This window comes from Columba livia, chromosome 6 (genome assembly GCF_036013475.1).
Source record: "Columba livia isolate bColLiv1 breed racing homer chromosome 6, bColLiv1.pat.W.v2, whole genome shotgun sequence".
In the NCBI taxonomy this organism is placed as follows: domain Eukaryota; kingdom Metazoa; phylum Chordata; class Aves; order Columbiformes; family Columbidae; genus Columba; species Columba livia.
Window position 1 is genome coordinate 2,881,760 of NC_088607.1, and position 17,290 is coordinate 2,899,049.

A 17,290-nucleotide genomic window follows, 5' to 3' on the forward strand; every position below is an offset into this window, starting at 1 on the left:
TCCAGCTAACTGTAATAAATGAGCAGTCATTAGCTGTTGAGTAAATAAAATCATGCATGAGAAAGTACAAAACAGTTATTATTACTGTTTGCTGGGTAGAAAGTTCCCTTTTCTGAGCAGATAAATCCTACCAGGTATGTGCTGGAAAGGTGAACAGCCCAAGGGACAATAAAGTTTATTGAGGCCTGAGTGATACATAGGGTTTTGTGTAGAAATCCACCCACGGTGTTTTTCAGGGTAATTCACTCATTTGAACATTGGCAAAACCCACTGTGAGCTCTACCAGATAAGAAACTTAATTTATTTTTGATAAACTAGGGAAGTGTTTTCATTTAGGAAATGAAAAAAGGTGATTTTTCTTTTACTGGGGTGATTTGTGAAACAAATGGAGGACTTGTTTATGCAGATATTTTTAGTGCAAGGTTCCTATCGATACCTTACAAAATGTGTCCTTTTATTGTCCTCTACAACAGCCTCTCACCAACACAATTTAACTGCAAGGTGGCTGTATTGATTTGTCACTGAAAACTGTCATTTTACGCTTCATCCTTTCACTTGAACTTTCAGCTATGCCACGAAGAAGAACATTTCTCCATCCTGGGACTTCAGACTTTCAGTGGCTTCTTCTACACCAACCGAAATTGCTGTTTGTCCTCCAGGGGCTGAGTTTCTCATCACTTTTTCCATTGCTCCTGTTTTTCATCCTCCCTTTTCTACACATACAGGATTTCTCCATTCCCAAACCATCCACAATACGATCTTTTAGATACCTCCATGAGAATCCACTTCTGCTAAGCTCTTGTCACAAAAACATATACATGGAAAACATTTATAACTAAACATGCTCAGCGTCACTTCCCTGTTCATAATGAAGCATTAGAAATTTAGTCTTACAGCCTTTTAGGAGCTGAATTTAACCATGCTGACCTCTTCATATCTTACATGACATTACAGTGCATGCTAATGGCCATTACATGTAGATGTCTTTTTGGAAGGCAGCAATAAATCCCTGTAAATACAGGCAGGATATTTCCATCCACACAATATACATTAACTACATATTTACATTCAGCCTAACAAACTATTTAGTAGAACAACAATGTTCTATAAAGAAAATAAAAAATATGTGATGCGTTTAACTAATCTCTCACATGGTTTAATGAAGTCTGGGAGTCACAACACAAACCTCAGTAATTTTCACTCTTGCTTCACCAGGATCTATTTGTTACAGATCTATTAATTTTCTCCTGCTCGATTCAGCTGGAATATACTTCACTGACTCCGTTGCTATACAAATAATTCCTCATCATTTCTGCTTTGCTATCTTTACTCAAGGTATTTTATCGGACCAGTGTGGTCTGTGCTACTCATTCCTTTCTGGCACTGAGAACATCCCTGAGATCAGTCAGACAGCTTGTATTTTCATCTTAACCTAATGACCAAATCTTACACTCCATTCTCCTCAAGTGCCAGCTAACAAGCAGGCAGTATTGCTCAGCAACCCATTAACTGCTTTTAGCCAATTTGGGCACCCAAGCAACTACTTTATCCTTGGAATACCTAAAGAAATTTATCACTACAATTCCTCAAACTATTACAGACAAGTCCTGTGGATTTCGCACCAAGCTGAACCTATTTTCTATAATACCCATAAATCTCCAGCTAAATATTCTCAGAAAAACATGATAGTTTCAGATACAAAAACAAACCAAAAAAATAAGAAACATTCCAATTCAAAGAGTATTTTTTGTATAAGCACAGATACTCTATTTCTCTATATTCCCTTTTTTTCAGCATACTGGTAGTTTTTGGGTATCAAGTTGTAAGGAAAGGAGAGAGTTCACAGTTGCCAAAATACTTGTTTTAGGTGTCTGATTACGCAAAGGAAGCGCTGCGTTGATTTGCACTTGCTTATCCCTCCTCCACGTCTGCAACCAACACTTTAAAGCCATTAAAACAAATAAAACATTCCTTTGGGAAGACAATTCTATCGGTGCAGATTGGTGGAATGAACACGTTCCTGTGAGCCTGCAATTGGCAACATGAGTTTTCCAAAACACGATGGAAGGGAAAAGCTTCCGAGTATCAAAAGAAGTAAATTAAACAAATTGATGTTGATCAAACAATATTTTTATATCAAAACTTATCATCTATTTTCCTCTTTATTGACACCAAACTCTTCACTGTTGTACTAGTATTTGGGTACATGTATCAAAAAGATGGTTTGTATTTTTTGGGTCACATGCAGAACTGAAACCTCTCAATCAGAGCTTTTGGAAAACAGCACTGTAAAAGAAAGAGGTGTTGTATTACACCCCGTTTTGCAACAGGTTTTCCTGGAGATGGAAGCAAATATGTATTTTCCAGAAGAACTGAGGAACAGATGTCAATGTCAAGCAAAAACTACATCAAAAAGACTGACTTGTTTTTCCGTTCTGGCTTGTACTCACTACACAGCAAATAAAAGTTATTCTAAGGTATAATTATACCGTAAGATTATTTTTTCAGCCTTTATGCTCCAAAATACCCTCAATTCAACATAGCATCAAGTACAACGCTAATTTTTGACAGCTACTCTATACCTAAGTAATTTTTAATGGTTACTTGGAAAGGAAAAGAAACTTTTTCAATGCAAGAATTTTCACAGAATCACAGAATGGACTGGGTTGGAAAAGACCTCAGAGATCATCGAGTCCAACCCTTGGTCCAACTCCAGTCCATTGACTAGATCATGGCACTAAGTGCCATGTCCAATCTCAGTTTAAAAACCTCCAGGGCCGGTGAGTCCAGCACCTCCCTGGGCAGCCATTCCAATGCCTGACCACTCTCTCTGCAAAGAGTTGCTTTTTAATCTCCAGCCTAATTTTGCTTGCTTTTGTAACATGTTGAAATAATTTTTGCTGGCAAATGCAAGGAGCATGATGTTAAGAGGTGACAGCAGAAAGACCAACTCAAAGAACTCAAATCAAGGTGTAATGCAACGCTTGGGGAACCCATCTCCCCACCGGTTATTTTGCGTAAAATACTCGAAGTTTAATTAAAGGTAAAGACTTACTGGACTGTATGCTGAAGGACAGCTTTGTCCGTGGAGTTATCGGGGGCGGCGTCCCTTGGGAGCTGGGGGGAGACGGGGAGACGGAGAAACGTCTTTCACTGGAAATGACGTTGATGACTTGGCTTTTTGGCCTCTGCGGTCGCAGCGGGCTGATCTGCACAAGGACAAAACCAGGGAAAATGCCACTGCGGCACAGCACCCGTACAAGCAGATACCGGCTGGTACCACCACGGTGAGACACCAAAGGAATAGATTAACATATTGTTACCCAGTGGCAGACCTTGGGAATGCCACCTTTTCCCCATGGCCTCCTGAACAACAAGCGTGCAATGATAACACCCAACGCTTCTGATCTAATGCAGTATCTCAGAGCTCCAAATATTCCTCCCTTCTTCCCAGAAATCCCAATGAGGCTCAATCCACATGCTTTCCTGTAGCCTGGCACATTTTTCTGCGAAGCAGAGCCAACTCCCCAAACACTTGCTTAATAACAGCTAAACAAGTCTAGATCCTTACATAAAATTGTACAACATTCACAGTCTTTTCTTCTCACAGGGCTCTACATTCCTTTTACAATTTATGTCTTTAATTGTCTGCACGGTCAAACTCTCTTCTGATGAAGTCATCAGCTGTCCAGAAACACTTTCTTGATGGTGTATGCTTGTGCTTATATTTAATTCACTGAAATATCCATACTGTTCTGCTCTGGCTCCTTCACGGTCCATTTAAGTTTTCCATCAGAAACCCTGAAATGATATTTGTAATCCGATGGGCAACTTATGGTGACTCCTTTTACTGACCCCAACTCTGCGCTCTGCTGTTTGTTACCCATCCCCATATTCCTCGTAATCACAGCTGAGAAAGGGATGTTTTATTTGCAGGAGATCACAGGAAATGGAGCAGCAGCGTGAAGTTGAGACGGGAAGAGCAGCCAAGGTGCTGCATTAGGGCAAAACGGAAAATGCCAGCAGCAGTTCACGCTTTTTTGAAGAATTTTGCCTTTTTGCAATGTATGTTGTGAAGGAGAAATCGAAAATGAGGTAGGAGCGCTTCCTTTTATTTTCAGAAAACAAACCCTAAGAGGGTTTGCACCAAAGGCTCCATCTGAGAACCTTCTATGAGAAATGAATGACCATAAAGTATGTAAATTGTTTTGAAAGTTCATCAAGACCTCAGGTAACCTGAAATTTGCCCAATACTAAAATCCAAGTCCTAAATACTCCCAAGTTTTGTTCTTCCCAGATCTTTTAAAGCCTCCTTTTAGTAGAATGGATAAACGTGGTAATGACTTTCTCAGAGGCTTATTATTATAAAAAAAAGCAAATAAGGAAAATACAATTATTGACTGGGAAAGCTGCAATGTCAGAATCAAGAGAAAAACCAAAAACTAGATTCAAGTTCCCAAGTTAACCTGGTCTTTAGCTACTTACGCCAAATGAATTTTAACTTCTCTGCGACTCACAAGCTTGGTCCTCTTCTTAAAGCTTCATATAAATCACAGTTCCGCTAGGGAGTATGAACCCTTTGGAGACCACTAATTCATAATGAACCCATTGCTAATTTATTTTTAGTCTAACGAAAACAAGGTCAATAGCGAGTGATGTTAGATGCCACTAAAACAATCAAATGTACAGCCTGTTATTCTGATTTCTAACTCGAGCTTTTGGGTGGTCTGTTAAATACTTGGCTTCAGTGTTAGGTTTGCTATCAGCTCATGGAATCAAACAACTAACAATGACAATTTACGTTAAAGAAGTTTATGTGATACTTAAGATAAAAATCTCTAGAAGACTATACAGACTTAACTGATCTTCTTCACATACCAAAGTGCTTCATTTATCTTCTGATAAGATCACAGGAGCACAGGATCTGTGTAATGAGGGCTCGGGTTTTGATCAGTCAATAAATTCATTATGGCAACAGTGAAATTTGGAAAAAAGTATCTAAGCCATACAATTAAACAAACTGGCCTCTGAATGCTCCTTTTGAAAGAAAATGTAAAAGCTCCGGGAAATAATTCTGCAGTTTTATACGCTTCCCACGTTCTTCCATGATGATTCATTTGCTGCCCTGAAATACAATTTTCTTCTTCTGTGGCTGACGCTCTTGTCCCCCAAGCTCCGCTGCTCCTCTGGGGACCCGGGAGATGCCATCGCGATGTTCAGGCTTAGGCAAAATACGACTGCTGCAATGTGCAGAGTTCAATGCGTTTGCATCAAACTAGGGCTGATCCAAAATTTACTGAAGTCAATGGAAAAACTCACCGGCTTCAAAGGAGTTGGGGTGAAAAGCCTGGGACGAACAGAACGGATTTTAATCCGAGTTTTTGCTGAGCTAATACTGGGCCTAAGGCCACATCAGACAAAACAACTCTGATCTTCCCAGAAGTCAGAAGATGCATCTGAGAGATTAACTCATTTCTGGATGGAAAATAAGAAGTAAATCCAGGAAACAGAGAAACTGTGGCTGAAGGTCTAAGTAATATTCTGCTACAAATCCCAAACTAAAAGACTTAGAGGATCTTTTCATCACAGGTCAGACAAAAATTACTTTAAAAGTCCAATGTAAACGACACAGCCATCAACGAACGACTCTGCTGAGTTACAAGCTGGTCCTACAAGCACTTGCACAAATCTTTAACAGAACATTACATTTATTTCTGGAGGGCAAGTTTTAAACTCTTGGCCTCCAAACAGGTGTCTGGGCAGAGATTTGGAGGTTACAGTTTGTTCACGTCCTCCCTGCTCCAGCTTAAAACCGCCTCGCTTTCCATTCCCGAGCTAAAACCTCTCAAGTTACCTAAGCCTTTAGGACCGTTTCAGTGAATTAAATATATGCCAAGAAGACAGAGCTTAAGAGAGATATGTCCCGTAGTTAATAATGCAGCCAGCAGTGGAACTGCTTATGATTTTCTGCTCAAAATAGCCTTTCAAGAAGACGTAATTGCCATGCATGGAGTGACCTTGTAACACTTCCACCAAAAGTGTCTTACCGTAGTCAGCTGAAATACGAGAAAACCTATCGCAATCTACTGGGAACCATAAATTCAAAAGGCTGCTGAAATGGTGGCGTTTATTTCACTTACGATATACCATCTGTTCCTTTTATCAAATAGTCATATGTAGGTTTTGGTTAAGATCTTCATACAGGGTCCAATTTTTTTTACACTGTAAATAAAATCTGTATTTTTGATTCATCATCACATATTAACATCGGAGCGTTTTTCCTTAAGAGTTATTTTTGGTCTGAAAATAAACTAAATCAAAAAACTCAACCTTTTTCCTTAAAAAGAGAAAGAACACTGCTCAGAATTAGATAAAGCATCACTTGCTAATAAAGTTACCGTTTCTGAAAGGATGACTGCTTCAGACTGCTGCAGAGAAATATCAGTAGATTTAAAATCTTTATCAAATATCTCTTGATGCTTGCTGTTCCTTTTCTCCTTCTTCTTTTCTTTCTTATCTTTATCTGGGTCATCCTTGTCCAATTTATCTTGAGACCTGGAATGCATCTTTTTTGGCAAGAGGGGCTCCAGCACAAACCTAAAGAAAAATGTCGCTTAGATCAATAAAACACTATTTTCAAAACACCTCATTTTCATTTACATATTTCCCAAAGTCTCACTTGAGTTAACGATGCTCTGCTAATCCAGGAAAACTAATTAGAGAGAAAAGGAGGGGGCAGAAGGTCATAACAATCATAATTGTCTTAGAATAAAATTTACTGCAGAGCTGCTGAAGAACCAGCACTGCGTATTTCCCTGCTCTGTAGTAAATTTACTGGCTTACAGCTACACAAACTCCCGCTTCACTGTATGTGGTTTACATAGAAATGAGTTTCTCGTTCAGCACTCCCACTATAGACGCTGGGGCACCAGCAGGCGCCTGGAAACTCCAGTGGAAATCAGCACCATACAAGTGCCGTATAACTGTACATTGTGTTAAAGAAATGTCACCCCCACCTCTCTGCACCTTGGGGACAGTTATATATCTACAGCGGCTTTAAGAATTTCTTTAAAAACTAGTCAAGAGGGCAAATTCCTCCTGGGATTTTTGTTTTTTGGTAGACAAAGAAGATGTATTTATTATCCAGAGAAGGAATAACAGATGAGAAATTGCTTTGCAGAGGTGTCGTGATTTTGCGTTGAACACGTACAACACAAAGCACTTCCTAATCCTTGTGACTCATCAAAAATACCTTTTCATGGAAAAAAGCAAACATCACTCCTAATGCAAAGGAAACACCTATACATTGCACAAAAGCATTAGGCAGAGGTTTAATCACAGACACAAGTACCATTCCTGCGCATAATAACACCCCGTGTATGTTTGGTTTTGCATGCATGAGGAGATATATAATATTGTCCTGGTTTTGTTAAAAACAAGTTTCTCTTTTAGTGATTTTGCCTGTCAGCTAAAGCTTCATATGAGCTGCATTTTCCTGGAGAACCAGACACATGTTTTGGTAAATACAGCAATGGAATGCAAACTTATTGATAAGCACGGATGGACATCTCACGAGAGGGGCGACGAGAAACAAGTGACCAAGAATCTGACCAACTGTGTATAACATTCCATTCACGTGAACACTTCGTACAAAAGTGGGAGATCACGAGGATCTTGTCCCTTTGCCTTTTTCCCTCTTTTCCTCATGGCCGACATTAGGAGAGGACCTTGCTTGTCGTCCCTGCGAACTGAGGCGTAGTGAGAGATGAATCCAGCTCCGGTTGGCTGCAGAGTCCAGTCCAGGACTTTGGGTGCCAGCTCTGCAGTTGCTGAGACTTTCAAGATTGGTTTCGTATATTTTGTATTATTTTCTCTATTCTTATTAGTAGCATTAGTAAAACATTGTTAATTTTTCCAACTCTCTTCTCTCTGACCAGCAGGCCAAGGGGAGGGGATTCTCCTGCTCTGCTCACCCTGGTGAGACCCCACCTGCAGTGCTGTGTCCACCTCTGAGACCCTCAACATAAGAAGGACATGGACCTGTTGGAGCAAGTCCGGAGGAGGCCATGAAGATGATCAAGGGCTGGAGCAACTCTCCTATGGAGACAGGTTGAGAGACGGGGTGTTCAGCCTGGAGAAGGCTCCAGGGAGACCTTATTGAGGCCTTTCAGTATCTAAAAGGGCCTGTGAGAAAGATGGGACAGACTTTTAAGCAGGGCCTGTTGTGATGGGACAAGGGTTGATGGCTTTAAACTGGAAGAGGGTAGATTTAGATTAGATATAAGGAGGAAATTCTTCACCATGATGGTGGCAGGACACAGGAACAGGCTGCCCAGAGAAGCTGTGGATGCCCCAACCCTGGAAATGTTCAAGGTCAGGTTGGATGGGGTTCTGAGCAACCTGGTCTAGTGGACGGTGTCCCTGCCCATGGCAGGGGGTTGGACCAGATGATCTTTAAGGTCCCTTCCAACCCAAACCATTCATTGATTCTAATCCTAATCATCTCCATTAGCAGCAACATCCAAAATTTTGTTGTTGTTGTTTGAAGCCCTAAAGGTCCTTCAGTTTTCAGCCTGTGTGAGGTCATTTGATGATGATGATGATGATGAAAGATGCTCAAATCAGTCCCCGCTGCAACAGCCCCTGCACCATTACCCTCACAACCAAAGCCAAAATCACACGGGTTGGGAGACAAAACTGCAAGCTTTTCTCATCCCATTTTACAGACAGGGAAAAAGGGTGACAAGGACTTGCCCAGGGCCACAAAGCCCATCAGCGTCAAAGCCCAGACCAGAAGACGGCTCTCCCAACGCCATGTGTTTCAGCCACCTAAATAGCGTATTTTATCTGCTTCTTCTGGGCTCTGCTGGGCCGGAGGGTGGTAAATGCAAGTTTCCAAGAGGAATCGCCATTCTTCCGACAATTATTAATTGCTTTGCTTCTAGGCATTACTATTATTACTGCTATTAGTTATTTGTATGCAATGTATCGGTGACAGAATGTGCTGGTGTGCCATGCTCCTACATGAGGTATATTAGGACTTAAAACAGATGGCAGATCACACGGGGACTTCCCCGCTCCCAGCCACTGCTTCTAAGTGCTCACATTTGTACTTCTAAGTCCCATTTTAAGCAGTGAATAAACCCAAGGTCCTTTTTTAAAGTCGGTGTTTTATTTAAACACAGAGATGGGAGTTGTAAAAGACATCCTATGTCAACGTCTACTTTGAGTTTTTACTGTTTAAAAGCTCTAAAGCAGAAACTGAGAGATGGTGTAAAATATAAATCAACTGATCTGGGCAAGACAGTCTGTCAGCTCCATTTTTAATTGTTTTTCTCTTTTAATTTCAGAATTAACATATGAAGAGTGGGAAAATGGAAAGCAGGAGAGGACAACAGACCGTAAACCCAAGGAACTATAGTAGGTTCATGGGTGAACTTCTTCCAAGTTAGTAGTGACAAAGCACCCGCATGATTTTTATAGTCATTTGAATTTCTGAGGTTTTTCATTATGTTATTTACATCTGATGATTTTTTTTCCACTAATCAAGCAAATGAGCTTTTTTCCAGGTCTTCTAAGTGATGATAGTTGCTCATTATATTTGTGGATGAATTAGTCAAAATGCGTTATTGTCTCTGCCGTCCCACATTTATATCAACATGACTCAGCACAGAGTGTAACGTAAAGAGAGCTGAATTGTGCTCTGTTTGCTGTTCTTCCCCATGCTACATAAACTGTTTGTAATCAAGGTAAGCATCACGCTGGTCCTTAGGTGCTGTATTTAATTTTACTTGATGCTTTTACTCTCTAGTCAGGCAATAACTCGCTCTGAAGGTGCACAAGGGACACAAATGTTTGTAGCACATCTCAGTACATCAGCGGCCCTTCTGGAGGCTTTTAAAAAACTGCCGCCTTGCTCAAATATTGAATTTCTGGATTACAGGAATGCCCGGGGGGAGGAAGAGGGAGAAAAGGGACTTCTGAGGCTGCATGGAAGCCCCAGAAAGAAAACTGGTTATTTTGTTCTTTCGAGGGATGCGACTGTGAGATGGGGTTTATCGACAGAATTCCCAGTTCTCATGTGAAATATCTTGATAAGTCTTAAAGTAGAATATTGCCATAAGCAGCTTTTCCTCTGGCAGCAAAAGGAAGAAGAAACGATTGAGCCGTTAGCTAATCCCTTCCTTCTCCCAAAATCCTCCTGTTAACTGTGACGGGGCCAGCGGAACATGTATCATCACCGACTTTGCCTTCTGATCTATCACACTTGCAATATTTTAAAAGGGGATAATTTATCTCCTCTTTGTTTGGAGGTTTTTGTTTAAAAGCTTAGGGGGGTTGTTTCCCTTTGTTTTAAAGAGGAGTGAGAAGAGCATTATAATTACCTTGGTTAAAAAAAAAGGACAAGGAATGTATCTTGAGATAGATGTCTGTATAGGTTGGGGTTTTTTTAGCCAATATTAGGGTTGCACTTGAAAGTGCCATCCCAACCCTACACTAGTTGTGTCAACATTAATGTTGGTGTTTGTGGGGTATTATGATGAACCAAATCTGGATAAAAATACACTGGGAAAAGACCCAGGTGAAAAACCCCACAGATGTATATGAGCTCAGACAAATGTCGTGCTGTCACACAGCAGTCAGTAGGATTGGAAGGAAAAACACCGAGACCTGGAGTGGGGTGGTGACAACCCTCAAAACCTACAGTCGTGCCCACCAAATGGTGAGATTTGTGGAGATGAGCCCCAAATGAGCATTTCTGACTCACCCATCGGAGCCAGGCCGGGAAGGTGTGCTGTCGGAGGAGATGGAAGACACCGACGCCACGGAGAGGGGTCGCGAAGATGACGGCATGGTGAAGGATCTCACCATGGAGCGTGGCCGACTGCCCCGTCTGTCATCCAGGCTCGAAAGCTGCAATAAGGAAACATGAGATTTCACTTCTTAAATCGCAACGTAGCTCACACAGGGAAAAATTTGATGGCTTTTATTCATACAGAATCCCAGAATGTCAGGGGTTGGAAGGGCCCTGGAAAGCTCATCCAGTGCAATCCCCCCATGGAGCAGGAACACCCAGATGAGGTTACACAGGAAGGTGTCCAGGCGGGTTGGAATGTCTGCACAGAAGGAGACTCCACAACCCCCCTGGGCAGCCTGGGCCAGGCTCTGCCACCCTCACTGACAAGAAGTTTCTTCTCAAATTTAAGTGGAACCTCCTGTGTTCCAGTTTGAACCCACTGCCCCTTGTCCTACCACTGGTTGTCACTGAGAAGAGCCTGGCTCCATCCTCCTGACACTCCCCCTTTCCATCTTGATCCCCATGAATGAGTCCCCCCTCAGTCTCCTCTTGTCCAGCTCCAGAGCCCCAGCTCCCTCAGCCTTTCCTCACACGGGAGATGCTCCACTCCCTCCAGCATCTTGGTGGCTGCGCTGGACTCTCTCCAGCAGTTCCCTGTCCTGCTGGAACTGAGGGGCCACAACTGGACACAATATTCCAGGTGTGGTCTCCCCAGGGCAGAGCAGAGGGGCAGGAGAACCTCTCTGACCTACTGACCACCCCCTTCTAACCCACCCCAGGTACCATTGGCTTCCTGGCCACAAGGGCCCAGTGCTGGCTCATGGTCACCCTGCTGTCCCCAGGACCCCCAGGTCCCTTCCCCCTACACTGCTCTCTAATAGGTCATTCCCCAACTTACACTGGAACCTGGGGCTGTTCCTGCCCAGATTCAAGACTTCCATGTGGCATTTTATATCATCCAATTATACATCATGTTTAACAAGAAAGAAAACAATTCTAAAGAATATCCACTAAGAGGAAATGTGTATAATTTTAAATATATTCCAATAATTCGTTTCCTTCAATAGAATTAACTATTTTTTTTTAATCTGGGCTTTAAAAAGGAGCTTTTTACAAGTAACATTTTTATTTTAATCCATCTCCGAAATGGAAGTGACTGCCCTGTCAGTACATTTGAATGGAGTTTTTAAAAAAACAAAATTAAAAAAAACCCACCACTAAGAAGAACTTTATATCAAGAAAGTCAGTTCACAAAGCGACACGTAGGTTAAGAAGAAAAGAGATGAAAGATATTTTTTTGTTTCAGATAATTTCAGACTTCTGAATATTTATACAAGCTTCGTTAGTCATTAATAACTGATATATGCATAAAATAATTGAACTCTTTCAGTCAACAAATAAGAATCTCATGCTGTTTAATTACAGGTGTATTTTCCACCCTGTCAGCTACTGGTAAATTGGCCTTGTACAAGGAAGACAGAAGCGATAAAACTCCATCAATCCTGACAATTCTTACTGGTGGGTAGAGTGAAATTAGGAAGATAACACCACCTGCGTATGACTTTCCAGTCATCTCCCCGATGATGTAAATGTATATTATTGAAGTGACTGACATGCAAGCATCATTAATGTCAATTATTTCTGTTCTCCTTGGGAATAAATTACTATTTGAACTTCTCTCTTCCTAAATATAATAGCAAGATGGGAACTGAAGGACTACAAACCGAGCACCACGTAGAAGGTCACCAAGGACACTGGGGGGTTCAGAGGAGAACAGGACCTGAGGGGAGACCTTCTGATCTCTGAACTGCCTGAAAGGAGCTTGGAGCCAGGGGGGTCGGGCTCTGCTCCCCAGGAACAAGCGCCAGGAGCAGAGGAAACGGCCTCAAGTTACGCCAGGGGAGGTTGAGGTTGGATCTGGGGAACAATTTCTTCCCCAAAGGGCTGTGGGGCATTGGAACAGGCTGCCCAGGGCAGTGCTGGAGTCACCATCCCTGGAGGGCTGGACAGACGGACATGAGGTTCTCAGGACATGGGGCAGTGCCAGGGGTGGGTTATGGTGGACTCAATGATCTTGAGGGGCTCTCCCAACCAAAATGATTCTATGATTCTACAAAGGCTGGCATGTTCCACATAAGACCCTAGTATTCCCATTAAAAAAAAGAAGACATCGCTATAGACACAAGTGGAAATGAATCTCTGAAGGAAGGTCTGTCATAAAATACAACAGGACACCTCCTTAGCGGGATGCGTGGGGTGTCCCCCTGCCAAGATGTGCGTTTGCAAGGGAGGGGAGACTACGAGCCAGGTCACCTTGGCTGCACAGACATGGTACATTGGCTGCCTCTGCGTTAAAGGACAAACGGTCCTTTCTTGATAAACATACATGATTTATTTTCTGGAGCAGTGAGAAGATATGTATTGCATATGCAAGTTTCATGTGCTGCTGTTGTTTCAGAAATAAACCTAAAAATTATAGCGTGTTTACAACAGTGCTGACAGGACTACCGGGAGGCAGAGATAAAACTCACCCCGGCAGCCCTCAACATATTATTAAGACATCGGCTCCGCATAGTCTGTCCTAGAGCAACTCTAACCACTTGCATCTTTGGTCCTTAAATAATTTTAAAAATCAATTAATATAATAGCACCCAATCGCTGTGGATTTTCACTGAATTGTCAATTATATTCTTAATTACGAAGTTGTATGCTGGCTTTTTGGTCTTCCTCCCCAATGCATAACACTCAAATTTAAAGCAGAACAAACACCCCATGGGAAATGTCACCAAATTCTTGGCTGTGCCTTAAAGATGAAGCAGCAACTGAAAACAGCTCGTTGGAATGACAGAAGCATGAACTCCAGCACTACTCAACCAAATTAAATATCTATTATCAAATATCTAATATCTAGATATTTATTTATCGCATGCCTACATTTAGGATGGTGCCGGAGTACATAAGGCTGCACACGCCTGGAGAGCAGCACAGCCCTCACATCCCAAAAGGAATTACTTATTCTTACTCTTACTCTTATTCTTATTCTTATTCTTATTCTTATTCTTATTCTTATTCTTATTCTTATTCTTATTCTTATTCTATTATTTCAAACTAAATTCCTTAAAAATGGAATGCTGAAGAACTACCTCAACTTTCAGGGAATAGATTCAGGCAATTCAAAAATTGCTCCCATGCTGGAAAATGAAAGTCCCAAGCCCTTCTGAATACCTCCTATAGCATCTGCTACATATTTAATAATTTGATCATTCAACACTGCTTTCGTCATAGTGAAAATTATAACACAGAAATATAAAGTTGCTCCGAATTTACAGAAATTCCATGTATTCGGGAAGCATCAAGTTAGCAGGTGACTTACGACAGCTCGGACCCCGTACTGCTTCTCCACTTTGTCTTTGAGCTGCCTGAAACAAGCCTCCATGCGCTCGTGGAACGGCCGCAGAGCATCCGTCACCTTCTCCCCGTGGAGCCGGATGCCTTCGGCCAGGAACGGGATCTGGAAGACAGAGAACGCTGCTGCAGCCCATCGAGTCGTGCCTAGTGAGGGGACAGGGCAGGACTCCCGTGGATACTGCAAGAGGAGCGGAAGGTCTCATGGAATAACGAAGAAGAAGAGGAGGAGGAGGAGAGGAGGAGAAGACAAGAGGAGAAGAAGAGAGAAGAGGAGAGAAGAAGAAGGGAAGGGGAAAGGAAGGAAAAGGAAAATAAAAGAGGGGAAGAGGGGAAGAGGGGAAGAGGGGAAGAGGGGAAGAGGGGAAGAGGGGAAGAGGGGAAGGGAAGGGAAGGGAAGGGAAGGGAAGGGAAGGGAAGGGAAGGGAAGGGAAGGGAAGGGAAGGGAAGGGAAGGGAAGGGAAGGGAAGGGAAGGGAAGGGAAGGGAAGGGAAGGGAAGGGAAGGGAAGGGAAGGGAAGGGAAGGGAAGGGCGAAGAAAAGAGGGAAGGGGAAGAGGGAGAGGAGGAAAGGGAAAGGGAAAGGGAAAGGGAAAGGGAAAGGGAAAGGGAAAGGGAAAGGGAAAGGGAAAGGGAAAGGGAAAGGGAAAGGAAAGGAAAGGAAAGGAAAGGAAAGGAAAGGAAAGGAAAGGAAAGGAAAGGAAAGGAAAGGAAAGGAAAGGAAAGGAAAGGAAAGGAAAGGAAAGGAAAGGAAAGGGAACTTTGTCATCAGCATCACCATCACCCATTGTATATGAAGCACAACACAGTAAAAAAGGACCTAAAAAGCTGTTATACATTATTTCCTTTCTTCTCTATTAAGCAAAGTCCTTTAAAATCAATCCACCTATAGTTCTGCCCAGTGACTGCACAGTGGAGGTACAGCCGAATTTACCAGAGAGCACAAATATTCTGTGATGTTAAATTCACAGCCCCCCCCCCACCCCCGCTGTATTTTAAAATGGCAAACTGATGAATGACGACTCTCACATCGGGTTGTTAATATCAACACTTCTCCCATTCCATGAGAATAAAACCTTGAAGGAGGAAATACTTTAACGTTTTCATTAATAAATGCTATTTCTAAACTGCAAATGAGCAGCATACATACCTATTGCAGAGCGATATCTATTAATAAAACATACAGTTTTACACACTATACATTTCTCCTTGGAAAAAATATTTTCTTTGGGCACAAAACAGAAGAGAAAAAAAATAAATTAATTCTCTTCTCCAACTGAAAATAATAATTTATCTTCAAAATATCCATGCCAACACAGGATTATATAATTAGTTCATAGTGTGGAGGTGTAGCTGACCTTTTAAAATGGTTTAAGAGAGACATTTTCATCCCCACAGCTATCCAGATATACCATTAGAGTTTTCTACCTCCTGCTTAGGAAAAATATTTCCTGTTCCAGGTCGGTTTCAGCCCACACAGTGCTAATTCTAACTTAGATATTCTCCGCAGCAATCAAGCTAAGAGGCCTCTTCTTAATAATTCATAATTAAATCATAATACTGATTAAAACCAGATTTTTCTAATAAGACTGAGCAGCAATCAGAACGAGTAGCTTTATTATTAAGGAGAATATTAAATACATAGATGAATTACAGATGAAGAAGCTCAAGAAATCTTATCAAGATGTTTCTCTGTGACTTGGCAATATTTAAATGGACAGTTTCTTCTGAAAGACCAGAAAGAAAAGTAAGAATAATGACAGAATTCTTTACTGTAGCCACTTATATTTGTAGCCATATGGATTCACACTCTACAAGAATTAAACACTGAAATCAGAATTTTTCCCTTCTCTGAATAATTAAATGAATGTCCAAATTTTCAGAAGTATCGAGACACACGATGAACCTCCTATTTTTTAGGGATAAACAGTCACTTGGCTCATTTATTTAACACAACCTGCTGACTTTTTAAATGAATTGTTTTTAAAGAAGTCAAATAACCAAGAAGAAGTACATGTGGGGTCTGAAGCTTCAGAAAACGCACTAATGAGCCTGTCCTAGGGAGCAGCCATCTCCAAGTTAGGAAATCAAGTCGCATGAAGTAAATGACATTTTTTGCAGGGAAATGTCCCAGTCAGGAAGAAAACAAAATAAATCTGGGTGCTTCCTTCTGTGCCCCAAAGTGAAGGTGCTAAGGAGGGTGTCACTGGTGGTATATTCCAGAGTTGTCCAACACACCTCTGGCACTCGAAGAAAAGAAGTAATAGAAGTGTTGATGGGCAGATCTGCTGGGATGGGGTGGGAGAACGTGAGCACCTGGGGGCCTCCTGGGACAGGAACTGTTGAGTTAAGAGATCAAGGAACAGGAGGAACCAACACCAAGAAGATCAGAAATCACAGAAGAAGAAACTTCCCGTTGTTTTGCTACAGAACTTCAGCAAGACTTCTGAGTCGGGATACTTCGGTCTCCTTGTCTAAGGAAGACCAAAGACCAGGCTCTGAGCACCCTGAGCTGGTGAAGATGTCCCTGCTCATGGCAGGGGTGGCACTGGACGAGCTTGAAGGTCCCAACCCAAACCATTCTATGATTCTATTAAGATGACTTAATCTTTTAAATCTTTATCAACTACAGAAAGAAAGTACCTTCAGACTGTTCTACCATTGCTGCTTCTCCTTCAGACTGTTCTACCATTGCTGCTTCTCCTTCTACAAACTTCCAAATTCTTCCTACATCTCCTCTCCAGACACGGACATGGGGAAATCTGGTGACGAGTGACACTGAATTTTAAACCTATTTGTGTCTTTGTAGGACGCAGAGACAGAATTTTGCCATGTTCATGGTACTGCCAGCTCCTTTGGCTCTCGAGCAACAGGTGGCTTTGCTTATGGCTCGATTTCTGAAGATACATTTGGAGAGGTGAAGGAAAAAGTAAAGGTAACGCAATCAGCTGAACTAGAAACAAATGAGCTGAATGACAAAGGAAACCAGCTCAATATGCACTTATTCCATAAATCTGATCTTTGTTGATTTTAAAATTTTATAGTTCCACTGAAACCTAAAGTTAGTCCCCAAGTTTTAGTTTAAGATC

General features: G+C 41.8%; 1 protein-coding gene across 2 annotated transcripts in view; it reads right to left on the bottom strand.

The window, feature by feature from the left end:
• Window positions 1-17,290, bottom strand: part of DOCK1 (dedicator of cytokinesis 1) — a 278,334-nt gene that overhangs the window by 11,609 nt on the left and 249,435 nt on the right. For both annotated transcript variants that reach the window (XM_065066732.1, XM_065066731.1), the window contains exons 47-50: window positions 14,172-14,309; window positions 10,769-10,914; window positions 6,399-6,597; window positions 3,056-3,209 (exon numbers count right to left, since the gene is read on the bottom strand). In XM_065066732.1, the coding sequence (XP_064922804.1) occupies window positions 3,056-3,209; window positions 6,399-6,597; window positions 10,769-10,914; window positions 14,172-14,309 (637 nt within the window). The remainder of the gene's footprint in view (window positions 1-3,055; window positions 3,210-6,398; window positions 6,598-10,768; window positions 10,915-14,171; window positions 14,310-17,290) is intronic.